The 19,144-nt window shown below is 36.0% G+C and overlaps 1 protein-coding gene across 3 annotated transcripts in view; it reads left to right on the forward strand.

Moving 5' to 3' along the window:
* The window catches only part of DENND4A (DENN domain containing 4A), a 124,375-nt gene extending 107,801 nt beyond the window's left edge, over positions 1 to 16,574 (forward strand). For all 3 annotated transcript variants that reach the window (XM_055320020.1, XM_055320021.1, XM_055320022.1), the window contains 9 exons: positions 1,162 to 1,256; positions 2,512 to 2,687; positions 2,782 to 2,928; positions 4,403 to 4,601; positions 4,839 to 5,093; positions 6,058 to 6,175; positions 6,795 to 6,957; positions 7,119 to 7,183; positions 13,106 to 16,574. In XM_055320020.1, coding sequence (XP_055175995.1) covers positions 1,162 to 1,256; positions 2,512 to 2,687; positions 2,782 to 2,928; positions 4,403 to 4,601; positions 4,839 to 5,093; positions 6,058 to 6,175; positions 6,795 to 6,957; positions 7,119 to 7,183; positions 13,106 to 13,242 — 1,355 coding nt within the window. In that variant the 3' untranslated portion in view covers positions 13,243 to 16,574. The remainder of the gene's footprint in view (positions 1 to 1,161; positions 1,257 to 2,511; positions 2,688 to 2,781; positions 2,929 to 4,402; positions 4,602 to 4,838; positions 5,094 to 6,057; positions 6,176 to 6,794; positions 6,958 to 7,118; positions 7,184 to 13,105) is intronic.
* Positions 16,575 to 19,144: the final 2,570 nt, after the last annotated feature.

A 19,144-nucleotide genomic window follows, 5' to 3' on the forward strand; every position in this document is an offset into this window, starting at 1 on the left:
AGGTCTAGAGATACCTCTTTTTCCCATTGTCATTTATATACTAAAGCAATCAGGCCATTAGTCTAGATTACGCTGATTGCCTCCCTATGAAAGGAGAAAGCCAGAGTGAGGTTCTTGTCTCACCCAGTTGAAGAATGAATCTCATGAACAAAGGAAAGTGAGTAAAGTGGGGGGGGGGGTTGCTGTATGTAGAGATATGTAGAGATAAAGGAAGTTTCCAAAGGAATTTTTTTATGTTAAAGTAGACTCACAGGATCCTGAAGGTCAGCTAAGATTGCCCTTTATCCTTAGCAAAGTGTCAGTATCCAGGCAGTTGAGTCCCTAAGAGGAATGTCACTCAGCCCACCTCAACGACTTGTCACTGGGCTGCAAGTAGTAAGGAAATTTAATAATTTTTCTTCTCCCTTTGTTTCCCACATCAGTTGGTGTTTAACATGTCTTCCCGTCTTATCTGTTTCTCATGAACTGGTAGTTTATTGCATTATTTATTTTTTTAACTTTATAAAAATATAAGTGTTCATTCGTAACATTTAGTAACTACTGAGAAAAAAAAAAGTATAGATTACGTCCAGTCTTACTAACAAAGTACAGCCACTGTCAACAATTGATTTGACTACAGAACTGCCCTTACTTTTTATTGTTGTTGTTTTAATACCTACTAATATCCATTACTCTTAAGAATATATTTGGAAAGTCTTCAAGAACAAGATCACTGTACCAGATCTTCAAAGATCCTGAGAAGACAGAGAATTACCAGTAAATCTTTTTATGATTGGGAACAAAATTAGCTATTTTATGTCTTTTAGATCTTAGAACTAAATACCATTCTTGTATTTTAAATATAGAAAAAGAGAAAAAGCAAATTACAAATAACTGAAATGCCTTGTAACCTGTACCTGAAAAGTACTTCATAATAAATGCACACCCCCAGCATGTGGGAAGCTGTAAAATTATAGCATATTTCCTTAAGTTTGTACTCAAAACAAAAATGCATGCCTTGAAAAGCATGTTTTTCATTGTTTATTTGTTGTTTTTCTTAAGTTTTGCTATTTGGAATAGAACAGTTGGACAGTTTATCAGAGAATTTATGGAAATAAAAGATTCCATGTCCTTTCTCATTAATTGTAATGGTTTTACTCTTTGTTTTTTAATAATGAACAGGATCCCTGTCAAAGTTTGCCTTACCTGGGAAATCAGAAGTGGCATCTTCCTGCAACACAAGTAATACAAATATCTTCCAGAACTATGCAATGGAGGTACGATTTTAATCCAAAGAGTATCTTCCTATACTACTTCTAAAACTTACATTCTTAAGTATTCATAGTCAGGAGTATAGTAATAAAAAGTTAAATATGTAGCGTCTGAAATTTTCAGAATGTATATTACAGCTGAATAAACTTAAAATATCCAGTATTTCAGAATACTAATGTCATACTGCATCATCTCTGTTTAGAAGCAAGTCTCTTCCTTCTTTTGGGAGATTTATCAATGTACAAAGCTTATTCCATTTTCAATATTTCTAGTTATCTGTTTTTATCTGTATGCTCTCTTGGAATTTTTATTTCACATCTGAACCTCTTAAAAACCCAACTCTATTATGCAAGCATGCTTTTGAGGGGACATGGAGCTGGTTTGGCATTTGTGTTCCCTTTGCCCATCATGTTTGTCATTCTTTCTGTCAGTTTGTTGTGAATATCTACTGGAGATGCTGCTGTGTCTCTTTTTCTCACAATGAAAAAATTATGCTTTTACACTTTAAAAGTTTTATGTGATTTTTTTATAAAAATTGCTTCCAAATACATTTGTGAGTGTTGTCGCTTCTTCAGGCCAATTTGCATAAAATAGATTTGCACGTAGCTGGAAAAGAAATAGTGAACCCTGATATTATAATTGACAAAGTTTCTGATAGCTTCAGGAATTTCTATATTTTATTCATGTAATGACAGCGTTTACATTCATCTATAGCAACACCTCTTGAACTGTCTTTAGTGACAGACCAGGGTTTTGTTGCAGTTTTTAATTAATGCCCAATCTGTCGTGACTGATACTATAGTAAAAAATGTCTATTGATCACAAACATATGGCAGCAATGACCAATTGCTTTAAAAGTTTCTAAGTCCACTTCTCAATTTCTTTACTTATCACAAATCAGAAAGACTTGTAGATTCACACTCGTCTGGTACCATACCATGAGTAGCATACAGACCCATAATACAAAATTACAAATACCTATTTTGGGTATTAGCAAATTAGTGCTTGGATTTACTTTTTCATTAATAAAACCATGGCAGGTTTTGCAGTAATTATAATGGTAAAAATGCTCACTTAAATGCAAGGTTCCCTTTCAGGTAAAAATTTTGAATTTGATTTAGCTAAATATCTATTTTTTGTTATTGTTTATACCTTCTGAATCCTTCTTTTAGTTTTCCAACAGATTTATGGATTGAAATAGTTTTTAACTCATTGTATCTCCAATAGGCTCACTTTATAAAATGCTATTTTCTCCCATAGGTTCTTATCTCAAGTTGCTCTCGGTGTAGAACTTGTGATTGTCTTGTCCATGATGAGGAAATCATGGCTGGCTGGACAGCAGATGATTCAAATCTCAATACTACATGCCCGTTTTGTGGCAATCTCTTCTTGCCCTTTCTGAATATTGAAATAAGAGATTTAAGACGACCCGGAAGGTAAGGATTTGTGCTTTCTTTTACCTACATGTTTAAGGATCATATTTCCTAGAATATCTCTTTTCTCAAAAAGCTCCTTTGATTCACATTGCAGATACTTTCTGAAGTCAAGTCCATCTACAGAAAATATGCATTTTCCATCCTCCTTTTCAAGTCAGACAAGGCAGTCTTGTATCTCAACATCAGCCTCTGGTCTTGACACGTCTGTTATCTCTGTTCAAGGGAATTTTGATCTCAATAGGTAATTATCATGTGAAACTATATTTTAACATATATTACATGTTTCTGAAAATGACAGAAAAACCAGCTGACCATTTAAAATTTCTAGGGGTGCCTGGGTGGCTCAATCAGTTAAGTGTCCAACTCTTGATTTCAGCTTAGGTCATGATCTCAGGGTAATGGAGCCTGCTTGGGATTCTCTCTCTCCCTCTCCTTTTGCCATGTGCTTGCTCTCTCTCTCTCTCTCTCTCTCTCTCTCTCTCTCTCAAATTTCTTTGTATACTAGATTCATAATCTTAAGTTCTTACCCCTAATTAAAACAGTATTAAAATTCTCTAATAACCGGGGCACCTGGGTGGCTCAGTTGGTTAAGCATCTGCCTTCAGCTCAGGTCAGGATCCCTCATGGTCCCAGAATTGAGCCCCGCGTTAGGGCTCCTTGCTCAGCAAGGAGCTTGCTTCTCCCTCTCCCTCTGCCTGCTGCTCCCCCTGCTTGTTCTCTCTCTTTCTCTGTGTCAAATAAATAAATAACATCTTAAAATTTTTTTTTAATTTTTAAAAATTCTCTAATAATCTAAATGTTTAAACAGTTATAATTTATGCCTTATGAATACAGTTTAAGTTGTATAATTCTTATATGATAATGTTTACTATGTTTTAAAAGTAAAAATTCCAGGGACACCTGAGTGGCTCAGTGGGTAAACCATATGACTCTCAATCTCAGGGTCATGAATTCAAGTACCATGTTGGGCGTAGAGCCTCTTTAAAAAAATAAAAAATAAAAATTCCATAGAACACTTGAAGTTCATCATGAATATCTTTCTCTTTTCTCTCTTTTGGAATTACGTCAGTACTAACTTACTTTACTTTGGAATATTTAGTAATCTGAGAAAACATTTTGAGCTGATAGAGGACTTTACAGTAAGCCTAATATAAGTACATTTACACTTAAAACAAATGCAGAAACTGACTTCATTTTGGAGAAGTATCAGACACCATATATATAGCAGGACGGGAGACGTCCTATTGGTAACTGCATGTTGCAGAAAAAAATGCCTGCAGGGAACTGGGAGGCTGACATGACATGTCTAAGCCTGAGTGCTTAGACAGCACAACTGCAAATCTGTGTGGTCTTAGTTTTAGCATAGCCCTTTCTCTGACTGGGTCCCACTAGCTTGTGACTCCTGAAGAAATAGGTGCCTATTTTCTCTGCTTTATCCTCTGGGCCTACTGTGGTTCCTGATGTATAAAAGTTTTCCACTAAGTGTTTTTAATAAATGAATAACTTTTGGATATTTAAAGTTAACTGGATAAAAAAAGAAAATATAACATGATTAGACTACTTAAAAATATATCCTATGGGAATAGCCTGACTAACATCTTTATTTGATTTACTTTGCTACGTATCCAGCTCTGATTCTAAAGCACTGGTCTTTCTGGATGAAATAAAATAAATCTAGACAATGATATGCTTTTTTTCTTTCTTCAATGCCCAAGCAAATCTAAACTGCTGGAAAATACATGTGCCCGAACTATTCACATCCCTGCTGATAGATCAAAAACAGGTGTGTCAAAATGTCCAATATTTCCAATGGCCAGGAGTGTTAGTACTTACGGCCCCTTGGATAAGGAAGACACTGGAGGCCAGAAGCTCATTCCTACAGGCAGCCTGCCAACTACTTTACAAGGAGCTACAGTATGTATTTTGGTGTTTTTTTAAATTTGGATATTGATGATTTACCTATGATTTTATTCCCCTTGCCCTATACAGCCTCATTAACTTCAATTTTATAATGATCAAGAAGAGTTTCTAGTCCAATGATAAAATTATAGTATTTTTTATTTACATGGAAATTGTGACAGGAATTTTTATAATTGATTTAATATCATCAATGTTGTATTTTCCATTTATCGTTTTTTATTTATTCAACAGGATTCTTTAGGATTAGAGTGGCACCTTCCTAGTCCAGATCCTATCACAGTTCCATATCTTAGTCCTTTAGTGGTATGGAAGGAGCTTGAAAGCTTACTGGAAAATGAAGGCGACCATGCAATAACAGTGGCAGACTTTGTGGATCATCATCCAATCGTGTTTTGGAACCTGGTGTGGTATTTTAGACGTCTCGACTTACCCAGTAACTTACCTGGATTGATTCTTTCTTCTGAGCATTGTAACAAGTATTCAAAGGTATGAAAATAAAAATTAACTAAAAGGCAGTGCTACTGTCACCATTATATTTGCATATACCAAATGACAAAAAAGTAATTTTTACGTTGTTTTTATAAAATAACCATCTGAATTATTAGATCAGTAAAATTGTTTTAGTTGCATTTACAGATAGTTTTTCTTCCTAAAGCCCTAGCCGTAAGACAAAATCAAGTTTTGCAGCCTTCTTGTAAAATTGACATAATAAAATGGTCTGTGTTTTTATTGTAACCTCAAAAAGAAACTGTCAGTGACTCTTAAAAGAAGAGTTTGTGATTTGGCCCCACTCATGCCTCATACCTCCTTCAAAAACAAGCCTTACACATTTTTAGGAGGATGTCTTTTGTTCCTAGTTCAGCATGTCCTACCATTCTCTTCAGTCCTTTTCTCAGTTTTTGCATAGCATTTAGATAGTTATATGTTTACTTGTATTTTTGATATATTATTATGTAGAAGTGTTTTACTTCTTCATATGTGTATCATCCCCACTAAATCTCAACATCTCTAAATTAGGAACTTTTTCTCCCTACTTGTACTCATGTCTATGTGCATATGCTTTGGATTTTCAGCACATGATGAATGAGTGATTAAGAGGTTTACTCAGTGAGTTATCTAGGGTGAGGTCTTGGACCGATGTAGAATGAGGCTCCTGGGTTCATTTTTCTGGGCACCCTCAGTTATAAGCTGGTTAAGGTTAGCCCTTCATGGTACCCTTTCTTATTGATCTAAGTAGTTGGTTAAAACTGCTACTTCAGAGAACATTAACTTCTCAACTCAGCTCATCTTCCTTCAGTAGAGTTAGATGCATACAAACCGGTCATTTCCTGCCCTCTTTCCTCTCTCGCACACATATATCCTAAAAAATATTTGTAAGGATCTTTATAAGATATTTACTAAACATTATCAGGTAAGAATTGTTAATGAATATGTTTGTTCTTCAATACAGATTCCTCGCCATTGTATGTCCGAAGATAGTAAATACGTTTTAATACAAATGTTATGGGACAATATGAAATTACATCAGGATCCAGGACAGCCTTTGTACATCCTCTGGAATGCCCACAGTAAGTGCTGTCATAGAATGCTGACTTGGTTTATGTAAGAGTAATCTCTACTTGCTTTAAATAGCCTGAACTAATATATAACTAACTTCTATTTTACTATCCTACTTTTTGTCTTACAGGTCAAAATCGTACTCTTTTGTTTGAGAGTGAGTGTTAAGTTTGATGTTTTTAGTACTATCTTCCATGGAGGCCAAGGGATTTTTTGGTTTTTTGGTTTTGTGTTTTGAGTGATGCTACGTATGTGCTGGAGGGGTTATGTTTCATGGAGTTCGCTTTTAGCACATTGCTTGTCCCAGTTTCTTCTTTTTACATATTTGTTTGTTTCCATCCCAGGCTGCTGATTTAGAATTTCCTCCAGGGGCTGTATTAAGGAAAACACATTTTTAGAATTTGTCTGTTTGAGGCCACAGAAAGCTTTAGGCCTATTTTCATCATTATGTGTCCTTCTGTTCCCTTTTTTTTCTTTCTTTCTCATTTTTAGATTTCTATTCCTTTATCTACTGCCCTTAATTTGTTTTTAGTGCTTTGTAACTTCTTTAATAACTATCAATTGCTGCTTAGTTACATTGTCCTTTATATAGAGTACGTTTTCCTTCATCTGCTCTTTGGTCTTTTACAGCCCAAAAGTATCCAATGGTCCATTTATTGCAAAAGGGTGATAATTCATTTAACCAGGAACTGTTGAAAAATATGGTAAAAAGCATTAAAATGAATGATGTCTATGGACCAATGAGTCAAATTTTAGAGACACTGAATAAATGTCCTCACTTTAAAAGACAGAGGTAAGTGTGTCTTAAATGAAAATAATGTTCCTCTAAAAAGTTTCATATTATTGGCTTAGTAATGTTTTTTATTATCTCATGCTTATATTAGTATAAATATTTTTGTGCAGAACGTAGAGACCATATGAATAGTAATATCTTCACTCCTTTTTCTCCCCTAGGAGTTTATATAGAGAAATACTATTTCTCTCACTTGTGGCACTGGGAAGAGAAAACATTGATATAGGTAATTCAGCATAACATCTAACAAGTAGAGTTTATATATCATGGTATCATTTTAAAAGTATTTTAATTTTGGTAGTCTTTATTATTATTTTAGTATTATTATTTTAATATTAAACTATATTAATATATTCTGATTCTTTGATTTCTTTAATAGATACTTTGGTCATTGTTAGTAATAGTAATGATAAATGATAAAAGCTAACATTTTTTGAGGACCTGCTATGTACCTAACACTGAAACAGGTACTTTCCATGTATTCTCTCTGATAATTCTCCCAAAAGTCCTATGAAACCGGGACTGCTATTATTTCAGAAGGGATGTAAAGTGGCTAGATATCTATTTCATAGGCCCCAAACTTTTTTGATTGATCATCTTCTTCTCTCAGTAGTTGTGCCTGGCTCCCTTTAAGTTTCCACTTATGGGTCTCAGGAAAGGACAGAAATAGTCCCCAGTAGATAAAAAAGAAGGGGTGGCTATCAGGCATTGAGAGACTGGAGCAGAGTTTTGACATTTTGTCTGGGAAGTTATAATGTAAATAAGTTAATGAAAGTCATAATGATATATGTAAGTCCTCTGACTTGAGTGGTATCTGACTTGGGTGCCCTGCTTAAGTAAACCTTCCAATTAAAGAGTAGATGTGTAATCGGCCATACTTTATAGGTGATTGTATACTATCTTAAAAACATATCCAGTTATTTAGTGTTGGTTAATACTGGTTGACTTTTTTTTTTTAAGATTCATTTACTTATTTGAGAGGTGTGTGTGTCTGTGTGCGCGTGCGCACACATGTGTGCATGGAGGAGCAGAGGGAGAGGGAGAGAAGCAGATTCCCCACTGAGCATGCAGCAGGACACAGGGCTTGATCCCAGGACCCTGAGATCATGACTGAACAGAAACCAAGAGTTAAATCCTCAACCGACTGATCCACCCAGGCGCCTCTCAAAATGATAATATACAATAAGCTTATGCCCTATTACAGGTTGCTCAGCCAGACCATATGGAACATGAATAGAGAACAGGGGCATTCCCTGTGGTGCTAGCTTCCCAACAAGTTCACTAAAGGATGGGAAAGAGTAGGAGTTAGTGGATGAAGTAGAGGCCTTAGAGCGGCCATCCCCAACTGGGTATCTCAAGGCAGTATCAGTCACCTTCTCACCAAATATGACCTGTGTCAGTCTTGATGCCGAGAGAGCTTGTAGAATCCAGGAGCAATGATATGTGTGGGTGAGATGGCAAGCATCTTACAGAGTGAAACTACTAGATAAAGGTAAATAGATAAAAGGTAATATTTTTTATGTATTCATTATCTAAAGCAATTAACCTTTTCTTAGCACATTCTATAGAAAAGTCAAATTTAGCTAAAGTTTAAATTTCCTGACCCACTAAAATGATGCTGTGAGAGGGAAAGTTTAAAAAGGCTTTTATCTCAACAATCCATCATTTACTTTGCTGTAGCCAAAACAAGCATTACATGATCCCTGCAGTGGTGCTGTTAAATTTCCTTATCCTTACACCCCTTCCCCAACCAGAGCCAAATTTAAAAATATGCTTCCTTCCTGACCCTAACCCCCATGGAAAATTTTATTCCTCCTCTATTAGATCTGCTTGTAGATTATTATATAGGTACTTTTACTAGTAGCTTAAAGGAATTTACCATTTCATGAGTTCAAGGGCTCTTTTCCCCTGACTCTCTGTGATGACAGACCTGATAGTAACTTCCTTTGCCAGTTCTTTGAAGGTTTCTGGAAGCATCTGAGTTCTTATGGCTTGTCCTTTATGATTTTCTCTGAGTGCAGAACTCTTCATGGTCTATACATATGTTGGGTATCCCTCAAAAAACTATCACTTTCTGTGTGGACTCAGAATTGATGCCCAAAGAGAATTTAGAAATCCAAGAGGAAGGATCAGAGACTAGAGCAATAATGGGAGGAGAAAAGCAAATTTGATACCAAATATAAATGAGAAAATAATTGATATTAGAATGGACTAATGGAGGGGGAACCTAGATGTTAAAGGGTTAACTTCTGGAGGCTTCTGCTGAGAGGCAGACTGAACTCTGCAGAGAAGGTACCTAAAGTGCTTTGTGACCAGGAAAGAGTGTGGAGAATGAGTTTGAAGAAGCAGCCAGGAACTAGTTCATGCAGTCTTATAGGCGCTGCCATGTATTTTGGACAGAATACTCAGTGTAGTGGGAAATACCTGGGGTTTTTTAAGCAGGAGAGAGACATGATCCAATATATATTTTACCAGAATCTCTAATCTATGGAGAACAAATTGAGTCCAGACCCAACAAATAGTGAAAAGGGCAGTTAAGAAGCTAAAGTAAGAGTACAAGTGGTTTCGGTGTGATATTTTACACAAAACCAACATTTAAAGGAAAAAGAGGGGCTCTTGGGCTGGTTGGGTGGGAAGAGCCTGTTATTCTTGATCTTGGGAGTCATGAATTCAAGCTTCCACATTGGGTGTAGAGATTACTAAAAAATAAGTAAATAAGTAAACTTTAAAAAATAAAGGACAGACTGATTTGTAAAAAAAAAAAAAAAAAAGTAAGACCCAGGGAAATATAACCAGGGAACATTGTACTCAGAAGGTACATTGAGTCATAGATTTCCTTGTTTAAAAAAAAAAAAGTGGAAAAATCTGGACAAATTCCAATAAAAAAGGTAAAACTTACTTAGAATTAAGGACTATTTGATGGAGAAAGCTAACAAAAGCGTAACTGTGTTTAACCTATAATTTTTTTGTAAGTAAATACTGTATGAATGGGTTGAGGTGCCCTTTCCATTAAAAAGAGGAAAAGAATGAGGTGCCTGGGTGGTTCAGTCAGTTGAGCATCTGTCTTCAGCTCAGGTCATGATTTCAGGGTCCTGGGATCAAGCCCTACATCAGGCTTCCTGCTCAGTGGGGAATCTGCTTCTCCCTCTCCCTCTGCAGCTCCCCCTGCATGTTCTCTCTCTCTCTCTCTCTTAAATAAATAAAATCTTAAAAAAAACTGAATGGGTTCAAATTGCAACTAGGGGGCTTTGAGCAGAATGTTGTAAATATTTGTGCCTTTTTGGTTTGGGAGTTTTGTTTCATTTAGAGAGAGAGAGAGAGCACACATATATATATGAAAGAGCAGCAGAGCAGAGGGAGAGAGAGCATCTTAAGCAGGCTCCACGCTCGGTGCAGAGATGGACACGGGGCTCGATCTCACGACCCTAAGGTTATGACCTGAGCTGAAATTAAGTCAGACACTTAACAGACTCAGCCACTAAATGATTAACTGGAAAATTAATCATCTAGGAACTTACATGTAAATACCTACATAACCTTCTACCTTACAAAACAGAAAAAGAGCAAACTAAACCCAAAGCAAGCAGAAGAAAGGAAGCAATAAGTATTACAGGAGAAATAAATGAAATAGAGAAAAAAACAGGGAAAAAATTTTTGAAGAGAGAAACTCATCAAAATCAAAATTGGTTCTTTGAAAAGATCAATGAAATTGACCTTTAGTAAGAGAAAAAGAAGATTCAAATTAATGAAATCAGGAATAAAAGAGGGTATACTCCTACTGCCCTTCCAGTAAAAAGAATTATGAGTACAATAAATAATTATATGACAATAAATTCAGTAACTCAGAAGAGATAGGCAAATTTCTACAAAGAAACTATAAAACTGATTCTAGAATAGAAAACCTTAAAAGAGCTATAACAAATAAATAGATTGAGTCAATAATCAAAAACTTCCCAGAAGAAAAAACAAAACAAAAAACAAAAAAAAAAAAAACCCAAAACTTCCCAAAAAGAAAAACCAGGACCAGATGGTGAATTCTATCAAATGTTTAAGGATTAACACCAATTGTGATGGACTTCATGTTTGTGCCCTATCTCTAGTATGTTAAAGCCCTAATGTGATAGTATTTGGAGATAGGGGCCTGGGAAATTAATAACATCATTTGGTTGGAGCCCCCAGAATGGGATTAATATGGATTGAAGACTTAAATGTGATATCTGAAACTATAAAACTCTTAGGAGAAAAGAACAAAAATCTGTTATGATATTGGATTTGGTATAGATTTCTTGGATGTGACACCATAGGTGCAAACAACAAAAGAAAAAAATAAAAAATTGGACTTAACAAAAATTTAAATTTTTTGCATCAAAAGGTGATATCAGCAGTGTAAAAAGGCAACCCACAGAGTAGAAGAAAATACTTGCAAGTTGTATATCTGGTTAAGGGATTAATATCCAGAATAGATTTTTTTAAACTTCTAAAACTTAACAAAAAAAAAAAAAGCCAATTCAAAATGGGCAAAGAACTTGAATAGACATTTCTCCAGAGAAGATCTACAAATGGCCAATAAGCACATGAAGGATGCTCAACATCACTAATTATTAAGGAAATGCAAATCAAAACTATATTGGGGTTCCACTTCACACCATGAGGCTGGCTCCTATGGAAAAAAAAAACATAAAATAACAAGTATCTGTAAGGATATAGAAAATTGGAACCCTTGTACATTATTATTGAAAATGTCAAATGATATAGCTGCTGTGGAAAACAATATGGCAATTCCCTTAAAAAGTTAAAAATAGGGGGTGCCTGGGTGACTCAGTTGGTTAAGTGTCTGCCTTCTGTTCGGGTTGTGATCCCAGGGTCCTAGGATCAAGCCCCATGTCAGTCAGGTTCCTTGGTCAGTAGGGAGCCTGCTTTTCCCTCTCCCTCTGCCTGCTGCTCCTTCTGCTTGTGCTCGCTCGCTCGCTCTATATATATCAAATGAATATATACAGTCTTTTTTTTAAGATTTTATTTATTTATTCATGAGAAACACAGAAACAGAGGCAGAGACTCAGGCAGAGGGAGAAGCAGGCTCCATGCAGAGAACCCGATGGGGGACTCAATCCCAGAACTCCAGGATCACACCCTAAGCCGAAGGCAGACGCTTAACTGCTGAGCCACCCAGGTGTCCCTACATACAGTCTTTAAAGAAAAACAATTTGGAAGAGATATTTGTACATCAGTGTTTACAGCAGCATTATTCATAATAGCTAAAATATGGAAACAATCCAGGTGTTCATTGAAGGATGAATGAACAAGCAAAATGTGCTCTTATTCATACAATGAAATATTATTCAGCCTTAAAAAAGAAGGAACTTCTGGCATATACTACAACATGGATGAACCTTAAGGACATTAGGTTAAGTGAAATAAGCCAATCACAAAAAGACAAATACTGTAGGATTCCACTTAAGAGGCACTTAATAGTTAAAATCAGTCAGAAATAGAATGGTGGTTGATGAGGTGGTGGAGGGTAGAATGGAGAATTATTGTTTAATGGGTATAGGATTTCAGTTTTGTATGAGGAAAGGAGTTATGGATGGTGGTGATGGTTGCACATTATGAAGGTCTGTAATGCCAACGAATTATAAAATTGGGTAGGATGATAATTTTTATATGTATTTTACCACAACTTTAAAACTTGGGAAAAAAGAATCTTAAAAAGAAGATATCTTACAACTTTAAATTTCAATGGTCTTTATAATCTAGCTCTAAAATGCTAAGGATTGGGACTCCAGGTGGCTCAGTGGTTGGGTGTCTGCCTTCGACTCAGGGCGTCATCCCAGAGTCCCAGGATCGAGGTCCGCATCGGGCTCCCTGCGTGGAGTGTGCTTCTCCCTCTGCCTGAGTCTCTTCCTCTCTCTCTCTCTGTCTGCCATGAATAAATAAATGCATAAAATCCTAATAAATAAAATAAAATGCTAAGGATTTTAAGGTCCCTGTTTGAGCTCTGAACTTCTGTAGTCATTTAGTTGGCAGAAACGACCTAGAGATTGTTTCTTGGCCTCTGATTTTATAGTTCTGTAATATTACAAAAACTTGATTGTTGTTAATATCGAGTATAAATTGCTGAATGCCCTTCTTTCCTTATGAACTTTTGCAGATGCATTTGATAAAGAATACAAGATGGCATACGATCGTCTCACACCTAGTCAAGTCAAGAGTACACACAACTGTGATAGACCACCAAGTACAGGGGTGATGGAATGTCGAAAAACCTTTGGAGAACCTTATCTTTAAAATACGCACGTGTGTGTATATTTTCAATATGTATTGTATAGTCCATGTATAAAATAACACTTAAAGATCCTAAACTCTTTTTCTTCAATTTTTGAAAATGCCTTTGTAAATGGTTCAAAAGTCCAGATAGTGTATGTACAGAATGTTTTCAAAAGAGAAGAGTGACAAGTGAGGAAAGAGCCATTTTGTTTCCCATTTCTTTTTTTTTTTTCTTTACTTCTTCCATAACAAGTAATTAAGTATTTTTGTGACAAGGAAATCCCTGAACAAAACTACTTCTCAAAATAAGACAGTAGTTTCATGGTTTCTCTTGGAAGAGACACACTGAAAAATCGTGTATGGAACTTAAACAAATGTAAGATCAAAGTATTTCCTGTTTTCATAGACTATTCAAATGTTTTGACCATGAAGTTGTATTATACATATTTTAAATTGTTTATAGTAAGTTGATATTTTTTTAATTTTTAAACAATATAACAAACAAAATGAACTTAAACTTATGAAGCAAGCAGTTAAGTGCTTATTTTCCTTGTCTGCTGCTATTTGAAGTAATTAGTTCAGCTGCAGATCTCTATATGTATATCTATCAATCTCTATATATATTTTTTTTATTACTTGGGGGAATGATTCAAATGTCAGTGCTAGTGTCAGTGTTGTGCTAGGATTGCATGTTAGTACCACTGAGCCTGACTGCAGTGAATGAATGAAAGCAAAGGTGTGCACTGCCCAGACTGACTCATTGAGCCTTGTGGGAGGAGAGCTGGAAAGGTTCCAAGTCTGCTTCTGCAAAATCAGGTTCAATATTCTACGATTTGAAAATTTTCTCTATCACTAACAGATGCATACAGTACACAGGGATAGCTTACAAAGCCAAATATCAATTTAAATTTTAATATTCTACATGAACATTTACTTTGGAAAATATGTCAAACAACTTATTCAAAATTTTACCCTTATTTTAATATCTAAAATATTGGGTATGATGCAGGTTGTGTCATATTTATCTGGAATATGACCTACCAGAGTATTGTTATTATATATATATAATATATATACATATATATAAATATTCAAAATATTTTTTCAAAAGTAGAAAAATTATAACTCTCAAAGTACAGCCAGATAGAATTTCCCATATTGAGGAACATGGCTTTTTCAGTAAGCCTTCAGAATCTGAAGTTTATGGAATCTAAAACCCAGAAATATCCAGAAATCAGACAATAAATTGAATGTTTAAGTACCAAGAGTATTAAAGAGACTCTAAAAAAATATTTTTAGTCCCCTTATTTCAAAAATCAGTTTTCTTTGGGTAATTTCTGATAAAAAGTATTCTTTGGCTATTAGAATTATTTATAGATTGTCAATATGTGTGTGTGCATGGTTGCACACATTGTCATGAATGAATTCTCTAGACAATTTCAAAGAAGAAGGAAAGGGATGGTTCCAAATTTGGTGTGTAAAGCCAGTAGAGTCCAGGACACTTGTACTGGGGATATCTGAGACTTCGAATCCATTTAGCTGCAGAAAAACTACCTTTTAAGTTCACACCATTAGTGAATAGCATCAAGCTGACACATTTCACAGCTTTCTACCTGGGGAAGTAATGGGGAGAGTTTACAAATGTGAAATTTTGGTTTGAATTAGTTTGGAGCTGAACTTGCTTACTTGAAAAATCTGGTGCTATGCACATATATATGCCTTTCCTTTGTAAATACAACTCCAGTCTTCTCTATTATTCATATCCAAGTTTCACAGTCTAATGGAGTCTTTAGTTCCCTAAATCACTTGAAAATTGTCAAATGAGACTTTGGCATTGGCAACAAATATCCTTCCAAATAGGGTTCTGGGGTTCTATTTTTTTGTTGTTGTTGTTGTTGTTGTGTGTTTTCTCCCCTTATAAGAACAGCTTTCACTGCTTGTGTTTAACACAAAATATATGTAAGAATTATAGTTGTTTGATTTCAAATATCTGACCAAGAAAAGTGAGGTAAAGCCTCACTTTATGGTTCAAACTCATATGGAAAAGTGAGTTTAATTTATATCTCCTCCCTCACACACATACAAAGTTTTGTTTCTGCTTTTGGTTGGGTTTTATTTCCCCTACTTTAAATCCCCAGGGAATATTATTTGTACAAATTTAGTGTTTAAAAATAAAACCGAAAACATGAATAGAAAGTGGTAAGCCCTGCTCGAAAGAAAATTAAAATCTAGATCATCCTTTAGAATAATTCTATACAAACTTTTCTTCAATTTTCTCTCTGTTGAGGATACATTTTGAAGAATCATGGCCAATTGTGTTGGAGAGAAATACATTTTTGCTACATTATTTGTCTCTTGTTTTCTTACTCTTAGTTTTGTTTATACATTTAATAGTTGAAAATAAACCATGCTGTGTCCTGGTATAACTTGTTTACTACTTCCTCCCATGGTGTTTTGAATGTCATACATTTGTATTTTGTATTTTAATATTCAGCTTTTCCTCCTACTGCCAGAGGGGGGAATTATGCAGTCTATTCATATTCTGATTTTGTCTTTTCCGTTCTCTGATATTTTGGGGGAACAAGGGTGCTTTAAAACTCTAAAACTACCAGTTTATTTTATTTAAGTTTTTCTTATATGTTTTTACATTTTTGTATATAGAGAAATGGCCCCAGAAAATGTTGGTTCAGCATTTTAGGTGATAAATACTTATTTTACTTTATGCTGGTAATTACTATGATACTTTAGTGCAATTCGCAAGTGTTAGCCTGGTGTATGTACAGAGAAGGCGGTTATATTGTATTTCTAAATACTGTTGTAAGCATATGGATAGAAGATACCAGTTTGTATGGTAATGTGAGATGGCCCGGTTTTATTTTGATTTTTCCTACTAGAACTTGAAAGCTGCTATTAGGCACTTGATTTCAAAGCAGAAAGGGAAAGGACGGGCTGGCTCTTTAGGAGAGCCCTGGGTCCCCTTGGGCGCCAGAGCTAGCCTGCTTTGCCCTTCCTGTTTGAGACTAAGTTTTCTTTCAGAATTGCATTCACTGGCAGCTGCATACCAGTTTACCTTAAAATTCTCAGATGTATTCTCTTCTTATCCCTTTATACTGGCCTCTTCCTCTGGCTTCAAAGCAAGTACATCTTCTGGCTTAATTATTTTTGTTTACAAAAATTAGCAGGCACAAATTAATATAAGAATTTGTCTCTTACACAAAAAGCCTGTGTGCATGTGCTTATTCTCCAAGATGGTAGCAGACTCTACTGATGAAGTCTCTATGGCCTTTCTACAGTTGCTTTCATTTGCATGGCTCCCTCCTTTTGTCTGTATAGATTTTTTTCAGATGTTGTCCTGTGATAAAACCCGTGGAGCAACTGACAGAATTTTCTGTAAAGGAAATTTTTCAGGTTTTGCCTGCTTATCACGCTGAAGGGCCTGAAGACCAAAGATGGGCCTTAGGCTATGAAGGCAGCCTTAGGCCGGGGTGTCCTGCTCTGCTCTAGTGACCCCTACTCCCCCCCCCACGCCCCCCCCCCCCCCGTAGAGACAGCCCTGATCATAAGTCCTCTCTGCACCTTCCATAATGGCCAGTCCCAAAACATATTGCACTTGGAGGATTGGGAGGGGACTCTCCCACAAAAAAGGATCCCAAGGGTATTCTTTGTCAAGGAAGGCCAGCCTGTTCTTCAAATGTATCTACCAGTCTGTGCCCTCAATACTACATTCCAGTTCCTGCTCCCTTAGGTATTCAATCTTTAAATAAAGGTAATTATGTTATAGACAGTGTCATAAAAGGCCAAGCCTATAATTTTGATAAAAATATTTTTAGATCTATTGACGGAAGCAACCATTTAACCATGTAAACATTTAAACAGAACATCACTTTTCAAAAATTTGGAAGGAATCTTTTTTTTTTTTCAGTTCTATATAGAAGAACCTTAACCCATTAAATCAGGAAGACGTTCACATTTTTAGAAATTTGGCCCAAATCCATTACCAGGATCATCAAGGAAAATACGACTGAGGGAGGGATGAAACCATCATTTGTGCAGCCACTGTCCACCAACTGAGATATCCAGCGGGGACAGTTCAGGCATCCTGGGCTGAATGAGTGACCCAGGATTTGTCCCATGTGACTAGATAGGTCACTTCGCTTATCAAATGAGAGAACCATCTCACCATTATCTTGACATTTTTAGATGATTCTTCACCCTACAACAGCACAATTTTAATAAGTTATAGATTTATAAACCTGTAACAAATTTCATTTCCAAGCATAACATTTGTTACATATGTAACAAAAGTTACATAGTTTTCCATCTCCCTGAAGCCTCCTTTCTCCCTCCCACCCCAGTGACTTCTTACTCATCCATCAAGACCCAGCTTTCATTTCACTTGACTCTTTCTGTAACAGTGTTAAGTGATCAGACCTTCCTCTCTAAGGAAAGCAAAATGCCAGACATCCAGCAAACTGATGGGAATAGGTAGGATGTTAGATCCTTAGAGTTGACCTTAATCATGAAATGGCTGTCCAGCACTTTCTTGTGACAAAATGTTTCACTGTCCAGTACTCCTCATCAGTCATTCTGGGGAAAAGCCTCAGATCCCAGGCTATCAGGCAACGTCCCTGAGGCTAGATGGAATTGGCTGCAGATGCCCAGAGTTTGGCATTGGGGTCGCCCTTCTGTCTCATTCCCTCCTCCTCTTCTTGGACCATGCCATATGGAGACCAGGTAACACAGCAGCAGCAATGAGGATAACTAAGAATATGGAATGTGAACGTGATCCATAGTCTTCTTGAGCATTCTGACCAAGTGACCTAAAGGTGTAGATGAACTCATCCATGTTTGGAAAATAAAATACCATTGGGACTCACAATTTATTGAAATTTAATAAAAGTCATTTCCAAAGAATGTGAATCCTGGGGCAGGGAGATCATTAATTAATCAGCCCATCATAAGAGATGGATTATGGACTAAAGTATTTTGAACATAGCCCTTCAACACCAAAATGTTTGATTTGACTTTTTTTACATCACATCTGTCCTGCTATCTAGTCTTCAATGAGTCTTCTCGTGTTTGTAATTAAAGCCATATTCACCATCATAATCTATAGTCACCTGAGCTCCTTTTGCTCTGAAACCAGACATAGCACTATTTCATTTCTAATATGTCCCTAAACTCAATGCTAGTATAAGCAGCAAGCTGTGGTATTTAATATACAAGCACTTCAAATTGCATATATAATATTTAAATAACCACACAATTTTTTAAAACACAGAAGTCTTTTACACTAGCTATTGGAAGCAGTGATACTCTTTCTCACCATGTTGTCATCATGTTAAGAATTTTTGGAATTTCGGGACGCCTGAGTGGCTCAGTGGTTGAGCATCTGCCTTTGGCTCAGGGTGTGATCCCAAGGTCCCGGGATCGAGTCCCACATCGGGCTCCCTGCATGGAGCCTGCCCCTCCTTCTCCCTCTCTCTGTGTGTTTCTCATGAATAAATAAAATATTTAAAAAAAAAGAATTTGGAATTTCTCCTTTGTAACTTCCTGGAGATCCACTTATAAGCCACACAGGAAATCAGTCTTCTTGCTTTATAATACTATCTAGGTTGACACACAAAAATAGCATTACACCACTGGATCTCTTACTTTATAAACCAGATTTAGTGCTACTGATTTTGGATTCTTTTTAAAATTACTTCTTTTCTTACTAGTAGCAGCTGTCACTCTTAGGTGAGAAGATGCTGGAGAAGCCAGGGCAGCTTTGTATGACTGTTTAATCCCTTACGGTGACAGCTTGATGGAGACAATACTAACTTGGATTTTCTAGTAAGTACATATGTTTAAATAGACCTTATTTCCTTCCCTAATATCTCCTTCACTTCCAGTTCAAGGGCAATTATAAGTTTTAATTTCT

The sequence above is a fragment of the Nyctereutes procyonoides genome, unplaced genomic scaffold, assembly GCF_905146905.1.
Source record: "Nyctereutes procyonoides isolate TBG_1078 unplaced genomic scaffold, NYPRO_anot_genome, whole genome shotgun sequence".
Classification (NCBI taxonomy): Eukaryota; Metazoa; Chordata; class Mammalia; order Carnivora; family Canidae; genus Nyctereutes; species Nyctereutes procyonoides.